This window comes from Parus major, chromosome 12 (genome assembly GCF_001522545.3).
Source record: "Parus major isolate Abel chromosome 12, Parus_major1.1, whole genome shotgun sequence".
In the NCBI taxonomy this organism is placed as follows: domain Eukaryota; kingdom Metazoa; phylum Chordata; class Aves; order Passeriformes; family Paridae; genus Parus; species Parus major.
This window is the reverse complement of record NC_031781.1, coordinates 10,823,547-10,848,961: the sequence shown is the minus strand read 5'-3', so window position 1 is coordinate 10,848,961 and position 25,415 is coordinate 10,823,547. Positions and strand designations below refer to the sequence as shown.

At 43.0% G+C, this 25,415-nt stretch overlaps 1 protein-coding gene across 14 annotated transcripts in view; it reads right to left on the bottom strand.

The window, feature by feature from the left end:
• The window catches only part of SLC6A6 (solute carrier family 6 member 6), a 118,839-nt gene that overhangs the window by 25,395 nt on the left and 68,029 nt on the right, over positions 1-25,415 (bottom strand). For 2 of the 14 annotated variants that reach the window (XM_033517552.1, XM_033517553.1), the window contains 5 exons: positions 20,724-20,759; positions 18,136-18,201; positions 13,767-13,823; positions 1,172-1,411; positions 446-580 (listed from right to left, as the gene is read on the bottom strand). In XM_033517552.1, coding sequence (XP_033373443.1) covers positions 446-580; positions 1,172-1,411; positions 13,767-13,823; positions 18,136-18,201; positions 20,724-20,759 — 534 coding nt within the window. The other 12 variants (XM_015640576.3, XM_015640573.3, XM_015640572.3 and 9 more) reach the window with 12 other exon arrangements.

Genomic DNA, 25,415 nt, shown 5'->3' with positions numbered 1-25,415 from the left:
CACCAAAAAATGCTGTCCAGGTTTTGACTGTATCAGTAGCAGATGGATGATGCCAATGATAAGCTTGCACATGGAAGAATAATTTTGATTTCCAGACTAAAATAGCATTTCAAAGATGGTTTCATTAATGCCACCTAGCCTTCCAAGACAACACTTTCTCTGATACCTGTAAACAAAATGTGCAATTGCCTTAAAAGGCATAATATGCAATTTCTTTCTTGGTTAATGGCAGTTTTGCCAGTTAACAAGCTGATAGCATCAAAATCAATATCTCACTTTTCCCTTCAGACTCTCTGACTTCTACCTTTCCAGGAACCAATATCATACCCTTAATTACTAGAGCAAATAGCTGAGTTAATGGACATGAGGGGAATGGTGCTGCTGTGTAGCAGAGGGGCTACCCTGTTTACAGAGGGGACTTTTAAGCACAACAAGATGTACTCACCAGTGAAAATAGGGCAGATCTTTTCCCAGCATGTAATTCCACCTTCGGAGGTATACTGTCCTAGCACCACCTCCAGGAAAAACACAGGAAGACCTCCCCCAAACAGGAAAATGAAATAAGGTATAAGAAATGCACCTGTTGAGAAAATACAATAGTACAAAATGAGATTAAATGAATGAACTTATGCAAGATCATCAAAAAAGTGGCAACAGGCACATATAAACACAGATATTTGATACTTTAATATCACTATGCAATAATCTTATTCTGGGGTACTTTTGCTCATTTTCTTGGTAAAAAGGATGAGTATAGGCTGGAAAGGACATTTCTTACCTCTTTAAAGTGAGTGTCTCCAATAACAATGGCAGATTGTTAGGCACACAATACTTTCACATGGCTCAGACTGCTCTTATTCTGAAATCCCCTGGTCTGAAATCCTACAGGTCTATATTAATAGCGTATCTTTTGGTTAAAACCCAGACTCAGTTGTAGCAGAAGTAAAAGAGCAGGAAAGGTTCAATAGCACAACATTTGAAATTGCTGGACTTTTTCCTTAATAAAATTTTAATAAAAACTATTCAGTGATGAAACAATCTCTCCGGAAGACTGGTGAGGGAGGCAAAAAACAGATGCATGAAGAGTCTTCTTAAAAACTGGATGAAGGCACTGAAAAATAGTGTGCACTGGGCAGACAGACCGATTCCTGAGCATGGAATAAAAACTCACCTCCGCCATTTTTGTAGCAGAGATACGGGAACCGCCAGACGTTGCCCAAGCCAATGAATCCACCCGCCACGGACAGCAGAAAGTCGATCTTGCTCGCCCACTTCTCCCGCTGGGGTGGCTTCCCCTCCGCCTCATCCTCAGGCCGTGTCCCTGGGCTCTTGCCAGGGGAAGGTTTGAGGATGTCCTTGTGGAAATCTTTTAAGCACTGAAGCTTTTCCTTTGTTGCCATATTTCTGCTTTCTACACAGAAAAAGGAAAAAAAAAAAGAAAAAAGAAGGGTTTATTAAACAGTCTTTTCCAGCTGAATTCTCTAGCACTGCATGAACTGTTTAGCCAAACTCATTCCATACAAAAGAGTGCTGTTTATTAAGCTGAGATAGGAAAATATATCTGTTACTCCACTGACCAGGAGAGACAAAGTCCCCCTGACCGTGTGGTCACCTCTGTGCAGCCAGAGCAGTGCAGAGCGCTGTGAAGCTCTGGCACTGCTCACTGCTGACCTGCTGCCTGCAGGGAAGGGGTGCCCCAGGAGCGCTCCCCGTGCTGGCTCCTGCACGTGGTGCTCCTGGACAAGTGTCTAATGCTGCTTCCATGCCCAAAATAAAGTACAAATCACCGTGTCTGCCCCCTTCTAAAACATTTATGTGAAATACAGAATAGTAAATCTCACCTTTCCAGATAAAACCCATTCTTCTACTTCCCAATAACCTGAGCGATCCTGTATTATTTATTGCCTGCAATTTCCATTCCCTGAAGTACTATAAACCTTTCAGAAAACTATACATTCATAAAAACTGCAATGGAAAGTCATTTGTTCTAATCAGCCTGCAGGAACTGAAGGAATCTTTTCAGTTTATTCCATTTTCATAACTGCACTGTTTTCCCTTGACATCAATAAAGGGACAAAAAGAAGCCTTTATATTCAATTATTGTGAAATGCACACCTATGCAATGGAACAGTTTGCTGAGAATGATGGCTCCTTAGTTAATTAAAAAGTCAGTGGCATGAGTAATATTAAATCATAGGTACTTTAATAATTTATATACATAACTTATCAAAATCATAGACATTCAAAAATAATAACAGAAAGAATTATTCTAACAAGTGCCTTTTTAACCAAGATTTTCTAATGAAAACAATTTAGGAGTGACTCATAACTTTTATGCTGAGATCTCAGGCATATGTGACCAATTCATTCCTCACATAACTCAAGCGACTTCATCTGGAGCTGACCAGTTATTTTTGCATAGTTGATACTATAATACAGTTATTTTGCATGTTTATACTGAAATTTTCACCAGAACCAGGAAGACTAGCAAGTTTGTTCCAGACCACAACCATTCACTGCTTATACATGTCACTGTGAGTGCAGTCATAAAAAAATCATGCTGCAGATAATCCTGTTTGATAGCTGCCAGCCTCCCCTGTACCTGCACACCGGTTTTGATCTCTAACCTGACTGAGCTTGTGGCAGTGACCCAAAGACTGAGCTGACATTAGCTCTGCAGGAAGTTTTTAATCTGAACATGATTTTGAGATAGATATGCATCACTGTACCTGTAATGCTTTCCACTCACCACGGAAAGTTTCAGAGGGCTAACACCGCCACAAACCACAGCAGCTCCACGCTGGCCCCAGTGGCACGTTGGTGGCCTTGGCAAAGCAGGCACTGCGACAGCAGCTGCCTATCAGGCCCTGATCTAAAGAGGGACTTTCATCTCCACAATGTTAATCATTATGATTTTCTGCTGGTTTTTAAACAAGGCCACTGGTGAGTGTACTGGGTGACACGAGCACTGCAATACCTTGTGATCAACAGCAGAGAGAGCTCGCAGAAGGAAAAAATGAATCACAGGGTGATGGACCATCACCACTGCAGGGGGATGAAGGCAGGACATATTCCACTAAAATGTCTCCTGCTGGTCACTGTTAGAGACACGGTATGAGATAAAGCAATAATGGAATAAAAATGGTAGGGCCAGCTCAGTAACAGCCTTTAGGCACTTAGTTGCTTTTGGGGCTTAATTCACAGTAGCTAACTTGAGTATCATGAATGGAGATTAATGGAGGTGCCTCTAAAAGGGATTCACAGCAACCTTAACCTCCCTGAGACATCTGCATCTCACACCAAGCCCCAAACAAGCACCGTCCTGCATAAACCCCTATAGTACTCTCTTGAGGGAGGAAAAAAAAAAGTGGACACAACTGCATTTCTTTGAAGAGGTGGTTGATGTCCTGCTCTCACTGCAACAGCTACCAGGTATGGAGAAAACTCATTTTTGCTTTCTTTTGCTATTTGTTCTGCTTGAATCCCTATCTTTCATCTTGCAGGAGCATGTCATAACCATCAGGCAACAGGCTATTCTGGGCTGAGGAATGGAGGGCATTTGGATCGTCTCATGGAAGCTGTTCTTCACAGGGGTTATTGAAACACTCATCAACAGAAGGAGAAAGTGTGCAGAAGAGAGAGGCTCACACCTAGTGTTTAGGGTATGTTTTTATTTTTCATACAATTTTTTGCTGATCTGGTGGGACAGCCATAAACCTGCTTAAGAGGGCAGAGAGATATATAGATTTATAGATCCCTGCAGGATTAGGTTTGAAATAGGAGCTTAACTGCTCTCCGGGGAGACTGATACTGGAAATACCCCGAAACAGAACACTGGGAACACAGGCTCCTCTTATGTAAAAAAACCTAAGGGGACCTGCAGCATTAGCCACCTCTAAGATTAAAAACTCTTCGGAATTGCAATTTTTTGCAATCTACTTTTATCTCGTGACACAGAGTTCTTTATTTTTCTGCCAGCTCTAATCCTCTTGCCTGCGGATTTACTTTGACCCAGGTGTTAGTCAGTTCTATCCAGAGTTTGCAAGGCTGACCAGTTGATTGCATTCTGTAAACCCTGACTCTCCCTGGGACAAGGTGATCACCCCGTGGTTTGTCCCAGTTACCCACACACAAATGTGAAATGGTGCCTTTCCAGACTCCTTCTTTGTAACTGAGTGGAACTGCATTATAAAAAGGGATTTCTAATTCATCTCAAGACACCCCAAATTAATGGATGTGCTTGAAAACCTAATTAACAAGCGGAAATTTTTCTTCAGCCTTAGCTGGGGCGTGATGACAGATCGTGATCTCTCCCTCAGTCCATGAACCCTCAAGGTCACGCTTGCTTTTGGGGTTGTTTCACTGTACGGGTGGCAGATGAGCCACCACAACTTTGGTGCAAATCGCCAGCTCTCAATAGTGGGGCACATTACCTATCCAAGGCTTGCCCAAAATTAGTAACAGCCCAGCTTTACTGTGTACAGACTTGCTAAAATCCTGATTGTGTCTGGAGGGCCGGCAGCTGTGGCTGGCAGGCACGTACGGTCCACCAGTACCACAGGAACTGTCGCTAAGCAGCCACCTGGGACTGTGGTCCCAGCCCATGTCACGTTCAAGGGATGTCAGATTTATCCCCCTTTGCTGCCAGCCATTGGTGTCCACCCAGCCATTCCCAATTACAGGAACTGTCCACAAAGGCCGCAAGGGTGGGGGGTACGGGCGATTCTCCCTGGCGAAGAAAAGCCAAGAAAAGTAAGTTTGTTTAGTGAAAGGCATTGTCTTTTTCCTTAATGGGGTTGGAGTTTCATTTCCTTTAGCTATGTCCCACTGGGTGAGGCTAAAATGGCTCTTAAGGGAAATAGTCTGACAGAGATGCTGAAACAATATGTTGTCACCGCCCAGGTCAGAACCAGAGAATAATAGGTTATTTTTACTGTATCACTTAGTGGGGATGGTAGCTGAGATCTAAGTCCATCAGATTCCCCCAAGGAAATATATTGTGAAAAAATGCTCTTACAACCACATAGTCCAAAAGGAGCGATCCAAGTCTGAGGCATATGTCTGCCTCCCAGAGACACGCGTCTGCCTTCCAGGAGCCACATCTGACTGTGAGAGTACCCCCTCCAGGAAGCTTCAGATGGCCCCAGGAAGCTTTGGCTTCATCTGATGAACTCAATATGGATAAATAAAAAGCAGCAGTCAAGCCTGCTATTTATGGTGTGCCCCTGGGCTGAGCCCAGTCACACTGCAAGAGCCTGATCCAAAAAAATCCAGCCTGGGCCAGGACCAGAACTGCTCTCACATGCACTTGTACCAACCCTCATTAACTGAGGAGGGAGTAATTGATTATCAAATCGATGCTGGTAAAATATGGAAAAATAGAACAAGGGATCAAGCACGGGCACTTCACACTCCTCAAGTGTCTGCTTGCTAGTGTGGCCAGGAGGCCCTTACACAGGAGAGTCATGTGTCTGCCCCTGCACTAATTTCCTCAGGTCAAACACCCTGCAATAACCCAGGCTCCCTCGCTGCCCCCTGTAAACAATCAGTCTCTGGTGCACAGGTGAAAACACCACAAGACCAGCCATAAGAGGAGCACTTTCACAGCCAGCTCAGCTTGGGCCATCTTCTACAGCTATCAATCTTCACACGTGGAGCCTGCACCTCAGATAACCCATACCCTTTAAAAAAATACTGGCATTGAAATGTAATCCCTCATAACATGCAAAAAAATGAGGGGTAGAGGAAGGGGAGGTGCTGCACAGAGGGGGCAGACAGTGAGCAATGCCCGTAAGGGAAGGCTGCCAACATAGCCAGGACCTGCTGGTTGTCAGAACAGACACAACTCCCAATACTGCTGAGCTACTGACTTTTTTTGACAGACAACCCATGGATTACACATCTGAAAATACACTGTGTTCAGTTTTTGCTTTGGGATTACAGTAATGATCTTCTCCAAGCTTCTTACAGCCAAAGACAAGCAGCCAGTACACAGCAACACCTTCCAGGAGGAGCCTTGAGGACAAATCCATCATGGATGCCACCTCATTTAATAGTCTCTAAAAATCAAATCTTTCAAACACTGTTTTTCCAAATGCTGATGGAAAGGGGAAAATCAAAGTATGCCTGTACACACAGATATGTGTTTGTAAATATTTATACATGCTAAAATGCACGCCCTGTCTTGCATCTGAATGTCAGAAACCACAGCAAAGCAGATACTTCTTTTTTGGCCAATGCATATAAACTTTGATTAAAGAGTCAACATACTGAATTGTTCACTAGAATGGTAACTGAATGTGTTTTCTTCTAGCTTCTTTTTCCACTAGAAAACTAAAAGCAAAGTACACATTCAGAGTGTCTTTGACCTTGATGGGAATGCTGCTTGAAGAATGACTGTATGGCTGTACCACTGATTTTATGGACTATTTTTGCAGCATGATGTGTATCATCATTACTTCTTCTTTCAAGGACCCTTCTCTACTAAGTTCAGCCTATGCAGAGTGTATATCTCAAGCTTTTCAGTGCTCTCTCATCCTTTTCTGCCTCAATGACTTTTGAAAGACATCAGTTTATCACATTATAATTAATTTTTCTAACCCTGTTTAAGCTCACTGCCTCTTTAGCCATTGCCATCTCTCTTATTTTTCTGTCATTTATTTTGTATCCTGCAAATTGAAGTCAACATTCCTTTAAAAACTGAGCTTTCCTAGAACTGCCAATCTATTTCTGGGCCAATCTATTTCTGGGCTGGCTCTTTAAAAAAATTGTTATTATTTTACATTCACATTAATGAATATTTCAAAATTAGATGCCCTGATTGCTGGATCAGAGCTGGTCTTCAAATAAGCAGCTTCCACTTTCATTGAGAGCAATGGAAAAACTGCTATTGATTTCAACAGTAGTAGGATCAAGTCCCAAATAAAACTGCATTTATTATGTTTGGCTCATTTCCTAGGATTACTTGGAACTTTGAGAGCTGTAATTCTTGATGTTGACAGCTCTCCCTCCCTCCCAGGGCAGTGTGGTTAAGCCAATCGATACATGATTAAAATAAACAGCCCCCTGATCAAACTCATGGCTTTAGAGAAGTCTTTCTGATCTGGAGGAAAAAAAGCCTTTATGTCTGCCAGCCCTCAAGGCCCCACCATTATCCAAGGAGCACCTGACTGCACTTATTGTCCCTAATTCATAACCAAGTTCATTCCGCTTCATTGAACAAGATACCTACGATTTCTGAAAAATAATACCACTCCTGTTACTCCACACATTGCCTCTCTTCCTCTTAAAAAGTGCCTCTAAAAATTCCCTGAACTACAGCCCACTGTTCTGTCTTTAATGGACTCCTCTTTTTCTGTATACTTTTCCCTGGGTTTGGGTTGTTATTTAAACCCTAGAATCCATTCGTCCTTTATTCTTTCTCAGTTTTTTCTCCAACTTTCTCCATCTCCCTTCTCACTTCATCATTTCCTTTTCTTTCACTGTGATGCTTTTTTTAGTCTTCTAAGATTGACTGGAAAATCTGCTACTGAAAATTTTCTAGGAGGAAAATGAACTTCTTTATAAAGCTGAAGCCTACTCTGAAAGAAAAGCCCAGGGCTTAATGCAATTTCTTTTTCATCAGTTGTGGTCTGGACAAAAGGTATCTTTTTTCCTTACATGCTTTTTTTTTCTTGCTGCTGTTTCCATTCATGCTCTTCAAATGCTTCAAATAGGCACCATGTCACAGCACTGAGCTGTTATAAAATCCTGCATCTTTTCTCAGATTTCAGCAGCAGAAAATCTGCAGTCACATAATACTCTAGATGCTCATTTTGTTCTACTTATTTATGTCAAAGAACAAAGCAGTTACAACTAAACCCAGAACAGGAGGAAATGAAAAACTCATTTTCCGTTGTGTGGGGTGGAAAGGAGGAAAATGAATACCCAGAAATTCCAATGGATTTCAGAGGGAACATGACCCTGAGCCTAAGCAGGGGCTGAAGCAAAGAGGATGCTCCCCAGCCTCAGGGATGGAGCCTGATTCCCCAGGGAGATGGCACAGGGCAGTCATGGCAGTCAGTGGGGGAAGAGCACGGGATGCAGTGAAGCAGAGGTCTGGCACACTGAGTCACACTGGTGATGACTCTGTCCTACTGAAATCCCCGTGGGCACAGTGTCTCCTGCATCCCAGTGCAGAACCAAGTGTCCTGCCTGGAGAGCCATGGTGCTCCTGCTCTGTCCCCTCCTCAGAGAAGCAAGCCCAGGGGTTGCTCTCACAAAGATGACCAAGGGAAGGAGAGGGGGGTTGGCAGAGGCAGAGACGGAGGGAAAACTGCTCCTCCTTTGCACTCTGAGCAGGAGAACAAGCAGTTAAAACTTGGGTTTGTTCATGTGAAGCCAACTGCTGGCCCTATTTAATGCCTCTGGGTGTGCCAGCTCACAGCCGCCTGACTGTCAACAGGCTGGAGAGAAGCACCAGCTTCCCACTGCTATCCCTGCCTGCTCCCTCTGCTCTGCCAGCTCACACACTGTGAAGGTGGAAAACCATTCCTTCACTGGGTGACACCACCTCTTGAGGCCTTTGTCCTTATGAGAGGGCCTTTAACAAAATGCATTATATCCATGTCGCAAGCTGATGGCTTTCCAAGCAAGATGGGCATTGTTGAAGAAGATTCAACAAGCTGCATACATCCTCAGCTCTTCAGCCTCCTTGTGCCCTGAAGTTATACATCTTTTGACCAAGAGAACAAGCATTGCCTGATTTTGCTTTCAGTTCTGATGGTCTGCTTCTGAATGGATTGCAATTCTCTATCAAACCCCGGTGTCAATTAAGTAAGTTCTATTGCCACAAATAAACCACATCAAAATCAATTAAGGGACGTCCTTCATCCTGCTATGAAAACGGCAAACCCCCTAAAGCTCACAAAGCTTATGAACTCAAACAGTCAGTGGTGTGCACTGTGCCTATTGAATTTTTTGCATGTGATTAATAGTGTATTGATCCTATGTGACACTTCTGCAAGGCATTTGCAACACATGATAATGTCAGACAGCAATTTCCATGCTCTGATAATGGAGCTCTGCCCCAGTGCAGGGAAAAGAAACAATGAAGTAATCATTTAGTGGGGCAAATGTGCAATAAAACATATGAATTCATTATTTCAAAGTAATTTTTTTTCTTGAGGATAAATCATTTCACCTTCATCTGTTTTTTCTTTCACACTAATTCTAAATTTAGCCTTAAATTAACTGAGTTTACCAATGCTGATTTCAGGGCTTTCTTGCACTTGAGGAGTCCTGTAATTTTTCATTATGTTTTCTAACTAAGTAAAAAACACATGGATATGTAAGATTACACAGTTTTAGAAAAACAAGTAGAGTCTTCTCTACTTGTTCTCAAAGCAATGGCTTTGATCAGCTGTTGCCATACCTGCCTAGGCTACCTCCACACAAAGCTAGAGTTGTGTTTTTACTGCCTCCATCCATTCATCTTAACAATAACTGAGGACAGATTTTTATCCCACTGTGGCAGCTGTACAAACATGTCATACACTACCTTATTCCCAGAAATCTAGATCCCCAAACCATCAGTGGAAGGGAACAGTCCTTTCTTCTTCTTTGTTCCTGAGCCTCATCTGCCTAATACCTGATATTTTTTTTTTTTCTAGAATACATTAATGGAAGGAAGAGTTGTGCAACACGGCACTGTGGGTGGAAAGCAGCCAGCTAACCTGTACCAGGAAAACAGCTATTACATGCACGCGATCCGCAGTGTTAGTCCCATTACAGGGCTATAAAATCTGAGCAGGTTAAAAAGCCCTGAGGGCTGGGCCATGAGCACTAAAACTTAATGGTGAGAGTGAACTACTTTTGATTTTAGCCTTGACTTCTCCTCCATGCTGGCAGTAAATATCAGCAAAAATACGACTCAGTGACAGAAATGAGTTGTAATCTTTTAAGAAGTGGAGTATCAACCCTTTGCTGATGAACCAGGGTAATTAGGTGACTGCCAGGTGCTCTGCCAGGGCACCTCTGCTCACAGAAATTTCCTAAGGACCCTGAGGTTTCATTTACTGTTGTTGTTTTCTTTCCTTCAAGAAAAAAAAAAAAAAAAAAGAAAGAAAAAAGGAACAAAAACTTTAGGCGTATGAAGTTTCGCACAGGAAATGAAATTGAAACCACTGACACGGCAGGGCAGCAGCACGGGTGGGTCTGCAGGAGACGTGCAAAAAGAAGAAGTGGCAAAGCTGATGAACAAGCCCAGGGACAGCACAACTTTGCAAAACAGGTTGGTGAAACATAGACTTTCACACGCACGAAAAAGTGAAGCTCTGTAGACACTATGATATTTATTTGCTCTCCTGCAGCTGGTGCCAGTGCTGGCTTGCACGGCTGGACAATGGCATGTTTTGTTTAATCCCAGAACAGCCTTGGCTCTGTCTCCAGCTGCAGCCCCATCCTCTCAATTTCCCTGGCTGCCCACAGCCACTCACTGCACTCCTGGAGGGCATTTGAGAAGGAATATCACTATGTCCTACAGGCCTTGCAATGGGCAGTATTTGATCCAAAAAAATCACTAATTTGATCACTGTCCATCTGCTTTGAAGTTCTGAGTTGCAAATAGAACCTTTGGTACTAACCACTAAACCACCTTGCTTTTAACTACCATGTGATTCAGACTCATTCCCAACCAGAGGTGTATTTTCAGTTCAGTTTTCTACAGGTCTCTGACATTTGCTTTCACAGACTGAGAGCTGTGCTCATTTTTATGTCAAGAGATATGAAAACCAAACAGCGCCAGAACAAATACTTCACTTTTCCAAGGAAACTACCACATAAACCACTTCTGCATACCACGGTCTGCAAAGTGCAGAGCACACACCAAGCAGGAACAAAACCCTAGGCCCACACACTACTTGGACAAAAGCCCCCCCAGAATTCACTCTTGAACTGCTGCCTCCAAAGGGAATTGTACTAGAGCAAAGGCTGACTCCAATACAAGACACAAGTATCTGCAGTCCCACCTCATACCAGGGTCAATCCCACAGGCTACAGGTACTTGTTTACTTCTTTTTCTATTGGCTTTTGCAGGTAAGCTTCCCCAAATAAAGCATGACACTATGTGAAGAGCCTGAGTATTCTTCTCCATCTCTTCTTATATTTTCACACAAATGCTAGCTGATGGTTTCATTGCAGGTTGCTTTTATAGTCCTGGCCTGACTAACATAAGCTGAACTGTAATCAGTTGAGGATTTTTCCTAGTACAATTTCGTCTTTGTGAATACACTTCAATAGGATACCAATATGGCACATTAACTTTAGTATCTAAAGCTGTCTTCATCATGACATGACAATTATTTTTCACTACTTGGTTTTCTTATGCAAAAGTTAATAATGGACAGGTGGGAAATTGTTTGCAGTTCCACTATAAACAGCAGGCAACTGACAAACAGCTGAGATAGCAACACAAACACTTCACATGGAAACCAATGATAGAAAGTAAGAGACTCCCTTTGGTTGACTTGTCTGAATTTTTGGAGGTGACCTGTAGAAGAGCCACACGAACCTGCGCTAGCTTTACAGAAGAAGAAATCACCTAGGTGATTCAAAGTCAGCTGTACTGTACTTGAAGTTCCACATTTAGATACTATCTGCCCATGAAATTTGACTTGTAACCTATAGCTTGTGTACTGCCCAAAGAGTGGAGGAGAAAGGAACTGCAACCCTACTGAGCAAAGGTATCTCCCATTACTGTATTCCCTCTACCTGGCACAAAACCTTTTCACACTTGAAAGAGCAGTACTCATCATTTAAGCAGGATCTGTATGAGGTGAGAGTATCAATGTGATTACAGAAAAGGGAGGGCAGCAGTGAAAGCAAGTCTTTCCTGTTAAATCTTTATTTTAGAATCCTGCCTTGTGTAAAAGGGGACAACAAAAGCTTATTGTTGCTGATATTTAGACTTTCTTCAATCTGCTCTGGCAGCCCCATTTGCAAACTTCTGATAGAACCTGATGGGAGATCAGGTGTTTGCATAAGCAATATACCTGTTGATACAGTAGAGAGATGAAGGAAAAGCACCTTATATTGTCAGATCTGAAAGAGAAACCCTATGAAATATTCCCATTTCTTTTTCCCACCAAGGGAGTTTCTGAAGGGATTTTTTTGCCCTAGAATAGCTACATCTTTGTTCAAAATCCCCTGGGCTGATATGGTGAATCTGAGTGTGATCTTGCTTTCTCTCAGCACAATTAAAATAACATTGTTCTGACAAAGGGTGTTTTTTTGGCTAACATATGGGCCGACCATGAAAATTTGCTACCCGATGGAGCTCACAGATGCCCCTGTGCACGTCCCAGCTTTCTGGCAGACAGCTGCAGGGCTGGGAGAGCCCTGAGCTGAGGAGCAGATGCTCTGTGCAGCATTAACTCCCTCACGTGGTTACGGCCGCATGAGGAAACCAGCACGTAATGGCCCAGCGAGGGCAGTTGGTGACTCACTAAATCCTAAATACCCCAAAGCTCTCTTCAAGGCTGTTAGAGAATGAGATTTGTCACTGAAAAGGAAAAAAAAAAGGTGATATTTACTTTTAAATGCTTATCATCATGATATAATTATGCTTGAAACTCATCAATTGATAACTTCAATTGGAACTTACTGAAGATTTGAAGAGAACTCAAATGAAATTCTGTTACAAATTCCAAATAATTTCAGAGATATCCAAATTTCACCTAGTAATCTCATCTGAGGTCGCCATTTACATCTTGATATTGTTCCCATAAGTAAAACCTCTGTCACCTCACTGACCTTCAGGAGGTCACTCCTGTTCTATGCAGGTATGAATGAGACTGATAATGGCAGGGAGTGAGGAGTTAATGACGTGCCAGCACCGTGGCTGAATCAGTACAGGAAGTGGGTATTAAACAGAACCATAAAGTAATTCAGGTTAAAAGGGATTTCTGGAGGTCACATAGCCCAGCCTCCTGCTCAAAGAAGGGCCAACATCAAAATCAGACTGGCTTGCTGATGGTCTTTTCTGGTCAAGCTCTGGCCAAGAGTGGAGACTGTACAATCCCTGTGCAACTCGTCCCACTGCTTCACTCTGCTCAGGATGAACATTTATTCCATATAAACAATCTGAATGTCTCTATCAGACAAAGAAAGAAGATGAGGAGGAAAAGGGTGAGGAGGATTAATACAGAATGACAAGCTGATACCAAATGGAAGGCTCACTCTTCACTCTTCTGGCACTGCACACATACAATACAAGCAGTTGGAAAGCAAAAGTTAACTGGGGGGGTGTGCTGTGAGTGACAAACAGATAAGCTCCAGGTTAAGTACAAAATAAGCAACAATCCCTGATGGCAGCATATCAGACAATACCCCTTTTATTGTCAGAGTAAAACATATTCCTTTAAGAAAACCAAACAAAAAGCCCTACTGAGTGCTTCAGTGCATGCCAAGCAATTATTGCTTTCCACAATGTGTCCTGTGACTCACTGTGCCACAATGAACTGGCATATGGTGCTCATTCAGGGTATATAACTCACACATTAGCTCTGAAGAGCTAATAGTTACTTGGACTCTAGTTAATTTTGGGGGTTTTTAATTTCCCCATGGCAATGCAATAAATGTCATGCTTATTATTGTATTATTATTATTTTAAAAAAATGTTTTTAGTGGCAGGCAAGTGTCATTAACGCCTCAAACCTCTCGTATGCAATGAAAATCAATTCAGACAAACTCTGGCATGCGATAGCACATAAATAATTGGTAAATACTACCTGTGGTCTTCTGGGTCCAGATTTGACTGATGCCAAGAGCAATCAACTCCTTTTTGGCTGCAAAGGATAGGAGGGCACTCAATACCTTGCAGAAGGCACTCAGTACCTGGCAAAAATCAAGCTTTCTGTGTGCCAGCTCCCCGTGAAAGAGCAAACCTTGAAGCACGTGCAACAGAAAAGGTTCTCTTGTCTTGCAAGGGACGGCAATCTCCTAGAGAGACACAGAGCCAGCTCTCTGTAGGGTGTCAAATACTCTTCTGGGTTGGAAAAGTAGCACTTTCTCTTATGAAAGGAGACATAAAATGTAACAAAGCTTCTCCCTTTGAGTCTGCCTAAGAGCAGTAGACTAGAAATCCAGTTTTTATCATGAAGAAAACATCAGAGATGCTTAAAAGCAGGGACTGAGTAGTGGCAGAAGAAACTGCGTGCAATTACAAGAAAATTCTCCTGAATTCAAGATGCCCCAAATGACCCTGGGCTGCACCATGTAGAGTGGTGCAGAGTACAGTCAAGAAAACATGGCTTCAAGAGTGCTATTGGAGCTTTCCACCATACCCAGATGATTTAATGGGACTAAGAATCCTGTAGAAGTAAGGTCTACTTAATACTTTTATACATATGACAAAAGTACGCTGAAGCCAGTGCTATTCATTAGCAAAAGTGGATCAGAAAGATGGAAGTGGCTAAGTCAGATTCTGTCCATGTAGGGACTCAGAGCTACAGCAGAAGTGCAATGGGGTTGAAGGTCAGCAGGACTGATTCCTGAAAAAAGGGCCTGACTCTCGACACAATTTACACAATAAAGCAATAGCAATGCTGCTGGAATCAACAAAACTATGCTGGAATAAATCAGTTGAGAATTATATCCTGAATTTGTATGTCTTTAAGCTAATTTCACAGGTATTAAACAACATTAACATCTCAAATGTGGCTTGGAAGGCAAAACATAAACACTTCAGCCTAAAGCTCCACTGCTCCTGATCCCCAAGGACACAATTATTCCTTCAGTGGTTTCCTGTATAGACCAAATGCAATTATTACCAATACAAATATTTTCCCAGTGTTTCTGCTTTACAAAATGTAAATTTGGACTGTGTTGTCTCAGGTGTTTTCTTTAGCATTTAACACAACAGTGATGGAAGAATATGGTCATGACTTTACCATGAATGGTGATGGGGAATAAAGACCTGCTTTGCCTATTTTCTCACCTTGAATCTCCTGAACTGTTTAGCTGAGTGGGAGATAGTTGAAATTGCACCTGAACCAAGAGTCCTAGCATTTTTCTTGCACTTTTTTGTTACTGCTCCACAGGTTCTTTGTTAACAGTAACAATATATTCCCCATCTCCTCATAAATATCTTTGAATTATTAAAATATTTGTTGCATCTCACTCAGCTACCTTCTTCTAGGAATGTATTCAAGAATGGGCAAAAGTACATAAAAATGAAGTAAAGCTTAGGCCTTTTTCCAATCAAAAGTCACATTCATCTATGCAGAAATGTCAAAGTCTTCATTTCACCCAAGGAGATAAAACCAGCATTTAGGTAATAACCACCTTCTCCTCAGAGCAAAGACCCTCATGCCAGAGAAGGAAATGCTGCCCTTGTCCAGATCCCAAACGTTCATTCTCTTGTTGGCTAATTCATGACAGTGTTAGCTGGATTTTCATTATAGAGTATTATTTGTAGCTGCTGTTTTCATGAAGCAGCTGTAATAAACAAGTGAGATTTATGTTCCTTTTTAAATTGCTTGAAATAATTAGCGTTGTTAAATTTAGACTCTGAAAAATCTACTGATTTTTCTATTTTTTAAATAAATACAGAAGCTGCAAAGCAATCTACCACCACAGTCAGGCCTGGGTCAAAATAGTATGCATGCCATATAGCAGCCAAATGTGCTTCAGATGAGTTCTCCAAACCTTTTAAAAGTAAATGATGGTTGTGCTGAATGAAACATTTTAACAACTGCACTGTGTGTTATTTTTCTCCAGCCCAAATGCAGACATGGCTTTATTTTACTCCTGTTCTGGACTGTACAGGTACAAATGGGCACCCTGGATGTGGATCACACTGGGGAGCTCAATGGAAAGCAGGATCAATACCGAGACACAGATCCAGACCAGAATTTTGCAGCTGCTTCCTACTTGATTTATGCTTTATCTAAAAGCCCAAACCCACGTCAGACATTCAGATACCAGACTCAGAGCTTGTGGTTTGCCCTCATCTCTGCATCATTTACTTTTTCCACTCATTGCCCCTCAACCACAGCTTGCTGTATTGACAGTCCAGACACTTATTTAGGATAAGTAAACATGGTGCCCTCTCCAACCCAATTTGGCTGTTTCACAGCTGGTGCTGCACTTCAGAGCCTGATCCAACAAACCTGCTTCGTGACAGCACCAAAAAAACAGCCTCTAAAAAGCTTTCCACTCATAGTTGGGGTTTTTTTGGTTGGTTGGTTGGTCAGTTCTGTGACTCATCAGCCTTACAGTGTTTTTCTTGGTGCAGGTACCACCACCTCAGCTGCCCAGGTTTCCTCAGTGCAGTGGGAAAGACAAGATGAAATCCCAGGGGCCAGGACAGAACCTTAACAAGTTCTACAAGAGAGGTCTAAAGTCCAGCAGACGTTCAGCTGACTACAACCCCAGGAAAGGTGAGGAAAAGATGATCTTCTGTGGGAAAGACCACATCATGCCATGCATAGAAGAGGTACAGAAACAATATTCTTATTGTATAATGAGGAAATAATTACAAGAAGAAGAGGCTAAACCTGCCACTTCTTATGAACTTTTTCAACTAGAGGAAGGAAAATCAGGGAAGATATACAAATAAGGATGATGAAGCTGGGAAAGGAATCTGGACTAACATGCAAAAGACAGCTGTATAGATATCAAAATACTTAAATTTTATGTACTTTTCTCTACATATGGTAAAACAGTAACAACTTCTATGTAAATGATGAAAAGAATCCCAGGGCATTAGAATAAATAATGGCATATTGTTTCAAAATATTCCTGGATAAAGTAAGTGGCATGCAATGGGATGGGGATTTAGTGTTAGGAAGTATAAAGCTCAACATCCCAGAAAAGCAGTAACACTGCCTGAGGAGCAGCTAGCAAAGCCATGAATCCAGGAAGAACCTAAGGGTGATTGCAGGTAAGGTTAGCCAATAGAGTTTCTCTGTGTGGTGCTTCTGAGTGATGCAGAAGGGTCAAAGGCTAAGAGGCTAAGCTATTTTTGGGTGTGGACAAGGGAAGGGATGATAGGAAAGCCTAAAGCATAATGCTATGTCAAAAAAAGCCACAGTGAACAAATTATGTGTTGTTCAAGTCTCCACAGATTAGAAAGGAGATAGAGAAATTAAAGGAAATACAAATAAGGACAACAAAAGTGCTCTAAGGAGAGAGTAAGAGTTAAAATTAATATGTTCTATAAATGAGAAGACTCCTGGGCTGAGATCCAGCTATAAATACCTTCCAGGTAGTGTGTGTAGAGGAAGGTAATTAATCTAGCTGAAAAGATAGTAGGACAAGAAGCAATTGCTTGAATTTAGGAATGGAAAAATTCAGGATACATAATAAGAAAAAGTTGTTTGAAGAGACACATCTGCTCAACAAGGCAGATTCCCAAGGTGAGAGATAAGGCACACTTTCTGTATGCCGTCCAGAACAGATTGTATAAGGGACTCTGGGAAATTTTGCCATCACAACTTTCTACTGTCCAAAAAGATCACCATGATCCAACTTACTGAACCTTTTAGTTGTATTTTTTTATGGGTTATCTTCAAGACTCCTTCTCTATTTAAAAAAATCCCAAAACAGCACTGAACTTATACATCCAGGTTGTAATAATACATCTGTACCTGAGCTCAGAGCTAGGAGAGTGCAGCACTCCAAGGTGCATGGCAAACCTCTCTGCCTCTCTTCTGGCTATGCAATGGTGTGGACAATGTGAGTCTGTTGGGTGCTGGGCATGAGAGTGTCAGCAAGAACAAAAACACTGACCCAGACCTCAGATCATTTTGAGTATCTCAATATTGAGGTCAAAGGCCAAAGTGGGAAATACCTCTTGTGATACCTGTGTTCTTCCTCAGCCTTGTGTTAAGACATGCTGCACAGAAGCTTTCAATGTCACTGCATAAATTATGTACTTTGATTTATGATTAGCTGAAAACCAATGCTAGCAGTGTTTAACAACTCTCAGGAGCTCTAAATATAAAATCAAGAAGAATATAAAATAAAATCCCCAAAACATTTGCAACAGACCTTACCATTTTTAATGACAAACGGGTACACACAAATGTGAGGAAGACAAAACCCACGTACCCTTAATACCCTCCCTTAAACAAATCCCATCCCAACTGCACTCACCAATCGGGACTTCTGTCCCCTCCTCAATGTAGATGGGCAGTGGTGATTCCTCCATAGGATGAGGCACTGATGGAAAGTAATGAATTGTGGTAGTATTTGTCGCAAAGTGACTAAAATAAGATGGTCCCTTTCTTATCATTACAACTAGGTATGGCTGGTTACTTTCACAAAGAGCCCCTTCTCAAAGTGGTCACCTCCTGTCAGAGACTGGCCCAAGTCACAGCCTGAGGGGATTATCCCCATTGAGCATTTGCTGCCACAGGAGGCAACTCTGAACAGGGCCTGGGAGAGATCCCTGTCCTGGATGCTTCACCATCCTGCTATTTCACTATAACCTCAACACTCCCATCCCTGGAGTTTAACTCTCTTTTGGAAACTCCCACCATTGTAGAAGCCAAGGGAAGCCAATGCACAGACAGGCACAAACAGAGTTATCGAGTCAAAGTCACAATATTTCATGCACAGAACCAGAGGAGAGAGGCTCTGATGCTCAAAGCTTGCCGTTAGCTGTTGAAAAGCCACAGCAGGTGATGGAAGGCTGCACTGCAAATGGCCTCTGGACCACTGACTGTTGATTATTCATTTTAGAGTACATTTACTTGACTTAGGAATTTTCTTTGGGATACTGCAATCTCCAGACAAAACTCTCCAGATCTGCACTATGTGGTTATTCTGAAGTTTCCAGACACCGTACAGTCATTGCTGTATGGTTCATTTGTTTGGGTTCTTCTCTATTTGGGATCTTCTTCCCTTAAAAGGGTTTTTGCTTCACCATTTCCCCTTTATAATCTCCGGGAAGCACGTGCTTCACAGGATTTTCAAGAGATTTGAATTTCCCATTCTAGAATGAAATAATAACAAGCTACAAATGTTGAAAATGTTCATACTCAAAAACCTTCTGGATTTTTTTTTTCTTCTCTGTTACCTCTTAAAAATGATGAAGTACCTTCTCAAGATACAAACGCTTAACCTAGTCTCAACTAGGATTCTCAGCAGCAGGAAAGGAGGATTCTTTAATCCTTTGTAGGGTATCCTTCACTTAGTACTGGATTTTTTTGGTTTTGGGTTGTTTTATTTTTTTGAAAGATTATCCATAAAACCAGCCAAAGAACACTGGTGGTTTAAAGCTATTAAATAAAGCATCTAACAATGTTTCTGCTAGCAACAGAACCAGAATGAAGAGTGTTTTCAACAGATGCTTGACTAGCAACAGGCATAACATGAACCCCACACTGGTGTTTTGCAGGATGCAAAGGGCTGCCAGCTCCTGCCTTTCTGCCAGCCCACCCCTCGCTCACGTGGAAGATGAAGGGAAGCACAGGGGAGAGGAAGAGCAGAACACGGTTGCCTACAGAACTACTGTACAAGCCACAGAAATCATGGTCTACCGGGACGCCTTGCGCAAGCCACTTTTATCTAGAAGCTGAACTAACATTCCAGCTCAACAATAGCAAAAAAACATTTGTTACCACACGGCATTTTGCTACATATTAACCAGCAAGTTGCTACGCAAGCATAATGGAGTGCTGCAATTCTGAGATACACGTTGTTAAAAATAAAAAAATAAAAAATTGACTTATGGGAAATCAGCCTGAGGTGAGTGCTCGTGGGCTTGCCATGCCACTGGACACAGTACATGCTCGGAAGTTATGCAAAGCGGGCCCTGCATTGGGAACAATGCAGTCATTTTCCTTGCTAAGCTAATTTTGCATAAAGGCAATGAGAGTCTTCATCTATGCAGCCCCGCAAAACATTTAATCAGATTTATTTACTAGGAAGAAATACCAGAGCAGAGCTTTCTATACTACTCAACAGTTTTCAAAGCTGCGATCTGTGAAAAAAACAAAAACAAAACAGGTCGCTAGATGGTGTGGAAGAAAACCTGTTGTGTTTTTATGACATGCAGCTTTCTCAGTCCCACGAAGAATACTTTAACAGGCTCCCCCAGACCCAGAGCCAGGCTGGAGCCAAATGCTGTCACAAAACATTTGCAACAGTATCCACCGATGGCTGGTGGCATCTGCTCTTACTTTAATGGGCATCACCATAGGTTGTAGAGAAGGCCTGAAATACCTACAGGCTTTTTGGGGCCAGGTACCCATACAGACACTCTCTCTTATCCACACACACATGCACATGTGCACACAACAAACGGCTCTATGGGCAGAACTTGGATTCTGTAGGATCCAAGGCAGAAAAGCTGATTTTGTCACAGCGTTTGGGGATCAAGGACTCTGGGGTGCTAAATCAAGTTCTCACTTACGTCTCCTCTGCTTTGGCAGACCAATGGCAAACCATTTTAACATTATCCCTCCAGGATTTACACACCAAGTTAATGGGCATGCTGCTTAAATGTCTGCAAAGTGCTTTGCAACGTTTTCTAAATTCTGTGGTGATACACACTGAAGAACTGCACAGACAGATTTAAGATATCAATTGCTGAGCATCACTGCTGTATAACTATGCCTATTTTTACATGCTCTATACTTGGTTTCTACAAACAGATGGTAAGTGTTCAGTATTTGAATGTTTTAATGAGCTTTTTAAGCCTTTTTGTAATTTCATAAACAAGCATAAATAACACTTACATGAAGAAGAGTCTCTGCTGAATGTATTTTCTTTTCCTGTTTGGAAAAAAAAAAGAGAAAAAGAAAAGGGGAAAATATTTTAAAGGAAAAAAAATAGATTCAGCAAAATAAGTCAGACATGTTTCAATGCTATCATGCACCACGTTTTCTGAATTTTATCAGTAAAAATTTCTTTTTGAAAAACACCAAGACACTGAATGTAGTGCCAATGCCAAAACTGGAGATCATTTCTCATGTGTTTCATCCTATGTAGAACATCACTGGAGATATGACTATATCCCTCTAAATAGCAGGACAATTCACTGCAACAGTGAAATAAAATACAAATGCCACGTGATCTGGATCAAAAAATGAAGAAATAAAAGAACTTTTAACTACATTCCAGCTCAGAGATTGGCCTGTGGCTCAGTGTATGGGTTGTTCTCCTACCCATGGACATGGGACTTACACCAACACCTTGAAGCAGGGCCCTCCTGCTGCATTTTGGCACAGCAGGGCTGTTTTTTCATGCCAGTGCCCAAGCACTGACTGAATTCAGGCCCAGGTTGGGCAGCCATTGCAGCCAAGGCATCCTTTGAGGCTGTGACAATTCTGAGTGACAGAGAACCACAACAGGAAACCCAGCAACTGCTAAAATGCAGAACCTTCCCAACGGGCTTTAACAGCCACCTCCTGCAGCCCTGGGACTGCCACCCTGCTGCCACCCACCAGAAGCCTGCTGGCATTTGATTCACACTCCCCTTCCACCCGCCGAGCTGGTGGGCTCGGTGGATGCTCTTGGAACAGGGCTTAGGGCTGGCACTAAAGGCCTTTTTGCTGGTGTAAATCTCGACACATTGGAAAAAAAGGGACTGACAAAAATACAGAAGATGCTATAAGACACCAGCCATGGTTTCAAAGTCATGGACTGGCAGCACAGCAGCCCTTCCAACAGCCAGTTTTTGGGGGAAAAAGGACAGTAAAGAGCGGCACGTTCAATTAATTTCTACTGTATTACCTTGTATCAACATTAGCTACTATGTAAGAAATTTTGAGGCTTTTTCCTGAAATTTACATGCCTTGGGATGATAGTCAGCTCACACAAATCAATTAAATCCATGCCACTACAACAGCTGAGGGTTCAGTTAAGTAGGCATGTATGGAAGAAATTCAACAAATATTAAATCACTGCATTTTCATCCTCATGCTTTTCTTCTAAGGGCTGAGGACCCAGTCCAAGCAGCCCCCGGCTAGTGTGCCATTGGAATAAATTTTAGTTCTGTGTATAGAGCTCTAACTGGAATAGACACAGGATTACTTTTTAAAAAAATAACCCTGATCCATTCTGGTCACGTAAATTAAGTTAGTGATGAAAAGAAGTCAACAGCAGTAATCTGACTGGGTAATCTATTCAAAGCTTCACTTCTTAAATGAGCTACAATTTATTCATATGACCAATCAAATAAACATTACTTACAAAAGGTTGCAACTACCATGGCTTTCCCATCCATTTTTAAGTGTTGTAATTTGGTTAAATTTAAAAGAAACTAATCAGCATAAGCTTTTCAGAGTTGTTTGCCAGCATGATTTAAAAAACCCCAGGTAGGGCACTACTGCAGACTCCCTTTCCTGGTGGAACTGGCAGCACTGTCATTGGGGCATTGGTGCAACATTGCCTCACTGCCCACTGGGACAAAAATATGGGGCACTGGAAAACATAGAAGGGGAAAAATTAAAATAATAGGAGGTTGCTGCTAAGCCTTGATGTACATTGATGAAAATCCTAGGAATATCACTTCTGGAAAGCGCCCAAGATTCTCTTTGGAAACATCCAGCCCATAGGACCTGGCTGGAAGCCACTAAGATACACTAAGAGTATTGATTAACAAAACTCCTCAGTGAAATATTAGCAATGATTAGCTGTACGACAAGATCCTCACCGAGGCTTTACAAACAGAACTCCACTCAGGCATGGGAGGTTTCCCAAGCACTCTGCAGCAAGAGCAAGCCAACCTAAAGTGTCTTCCTAGTTTTCCAGGGCAAAGTGGCACCTCTTTTCTGCCAGTGTTTCACACTGACTGAAGCCTCCTGCTACTGCCCCAACATTTCACCTGTGACATGAAAGCTCCAGGCAACCCACCCAAAAGCTCCACATTTGAAACTACCAATATGACAAATTTGATGCCTGGTTACAGCAAAAGGAAATAAAACAGAAATCTGTAACATTTTAAAGTTTCCAAATTTCTACCGGATTCCAGACCAAGATTCCTTCAGCAAACAAATCAAACGCCCAGCAGCCCTGAGCACGCATCCACCCTCTCGGGGCCTACAGATATCACGGTGCCACCTGCGACCTCCTGCTTTTTGCCAAGTATGACAGAAATTAACCCTCACGGCGCGGGGTGAAGGAAGCAGGTTAATAAATGACAGCAAGAAGCGGCCTTTCCTCTCCCGGCCGCGGGGTCGGGTCCCCGGGCAGCTCCGGCCAGGGGAAAGGTGTCTGTCGCCCTCCGGTGGGAGCTGCCTTAGTGCACCAAGGTGGGAGAGGTGGGAAGGGACAGAGGGCAAATAAAGAGCAAAAAGACAAAAAAATACCATGAAAAGCAGGTAAGAAACAGTTGAAGGGGAAATAGGACGATACTATCTCTGAAAGTACCAAAAATCAAGTTTCCAATGCCAGTTTAACCAAGGCAACACAGACATCCTTCCACATTCGCGCTTCAGACTCAACTTGGTCCAGGTGAAGGACACTGTCACTGTCACGCTGCTGGCTGCCTCAGCTGCTCACACATTTTGCTTAAAAAAACCCCAATAACCTTCAAGGAAACCTTTCCGTGACACTTGTGGCAAAGGCAGGCAATGGCAGAAAGCAGTCAGCTCGGCTGAACGCAGACCCAGAGGTAAGCACCCGGCTGTCAACAACCATCAGAGTTCTCACCAAAGCCTCTCCCATGGAATTCCACAGCAGCAGGTTTTAACGGGCTGATTTACCCTCAAACCTAAAGCCATAAAATCTAAACCGGTAGCAACTGTCATCCGAGCCCTGAATTACACAGCCGATGACATGTGTCCCTGTCAGGACTGCCCTCACTGTTTTGCTAGTCCAAAACTCAAAACATTTTCACATGCAAGCAATAAAAATAAAAAAAAAAAGAAAAAAAAATGCAGTTACCAAAATAGCACTATCAACGTAACCAGCTCCTCTCGGCACATTTTCTTAATGCCTTTCCCAATACGGTTAAAAAACATGGGAACTAATCAAAAACCTCCATCTTTACACCTTGGTACAAACTGTGCTGGAATAAGTGTGGGGTTGTATTTCTCTGTGTTTATCTGGATCCTCTCCCACTACTTTTTCCTTTTTTTCATTTTCGTCTGTGCTTCCCTTTAAACATAGCTCTTACTAAACAGCAGAAATTAGCTTTTACAATTTCTAAATACCAAGTTTTGCCGCTCTTGGAGCTGCCTAAGGACAACACAGCTTGCCTTCAGTGTCATAAATAACACATACTCTGCACATTTCTTCGCCTGGGTGAAATAAATTCTCCCATGTTCTTATATGGAAACCTTGTGAGTCCTCCCACATACCTCCTGCTATAATACCAGGCAGCAATGGGCATTCATTATCTTAAAGCCAGTGGGTGAATTTTGGATCCAAGTTACCCCCAGACGAACCCAGAATTATCACCCTTTCGCACCACGATGAGCTTGGTAACCTGCCCTCTGTAGTCCCTGTGTTTTATTTTCAAGCCCCATCACTACTTTGATTTCAGCATGTCAAGAACCCACAAAATAAAAGAAAAATGAGGGGAATAAAAAAGAAAATGAGGGAAATAACAAGAAAGTGGCAACAGCGGTATTACCCACCAGGTAGGCCCATTAGCATCAGATGTAGCATTGCCTGTACCAGTCTCTTCACTCGAGGTTAGCGTACGGCAGACAGAGAAAGCACAGCGGGGAGGGGTGGGAAGGAGAGAAAAAATGGGTAAAAATAGTCGGGGAGAGAAGCGTGCGCCGTCGATGTCTGGAGGGCCGCCAACGGGGAATGGCTGAATGTTATCGCCAAAAAAAGTTAACGCAAGGTGTGGGGGGTTGTGGGGTAAATAACCGCTGGGGAGGAAAAACACCGCAGGGGTAATGTGAGAGCTGGGGAGGAGGGGGCTTTAAGGAGAAAGATGAATTAATAAATAAATGGAAGGGGGGAAGGGAAAGCGCGCCCGAGGGCACCCCGAGTCGAGGCGGACAAAGGGAGGACGATGCCGCCGCCACCGGCCCGGCTCGGTTCGGCTCCGCTGGGCGCGGAGCGGCCGCCCCTTTGTTCGTCGCGGCGGCGAGGGGCGATCCGCGCCAGCCCCGCCACCGCCACCACCGCAGCGGCAGCAGCGGCAGCAACAGCGGCAGCAGCAACAGCGGCGGCAGCAGCGGCGGCCCCACCGCCCGCCCGCGCTCCCGCCCGGGAGGTGCCGGTACCTGTGTCCGCTGGCCGCGGTGCCTGCGCGCCGCTGCGCCCCTGCGGCGCGTCCGGCGGAGCGGTGCGGCGCGACTAGCAGCGCCGAGCTGGAGGAAACGGTAATTTATAAGCGCTTTCTTCCTGACCTCTCGTGTCTGTTGTCTAATGAGGGAGCTTTGAGCATCACCCATCCTGCTGAGTGGAAAAACACCGGCACGGCCTCTTCTTTGCTGGGGAGGGGGGAGCCTAAAGGAAGGGGTGTG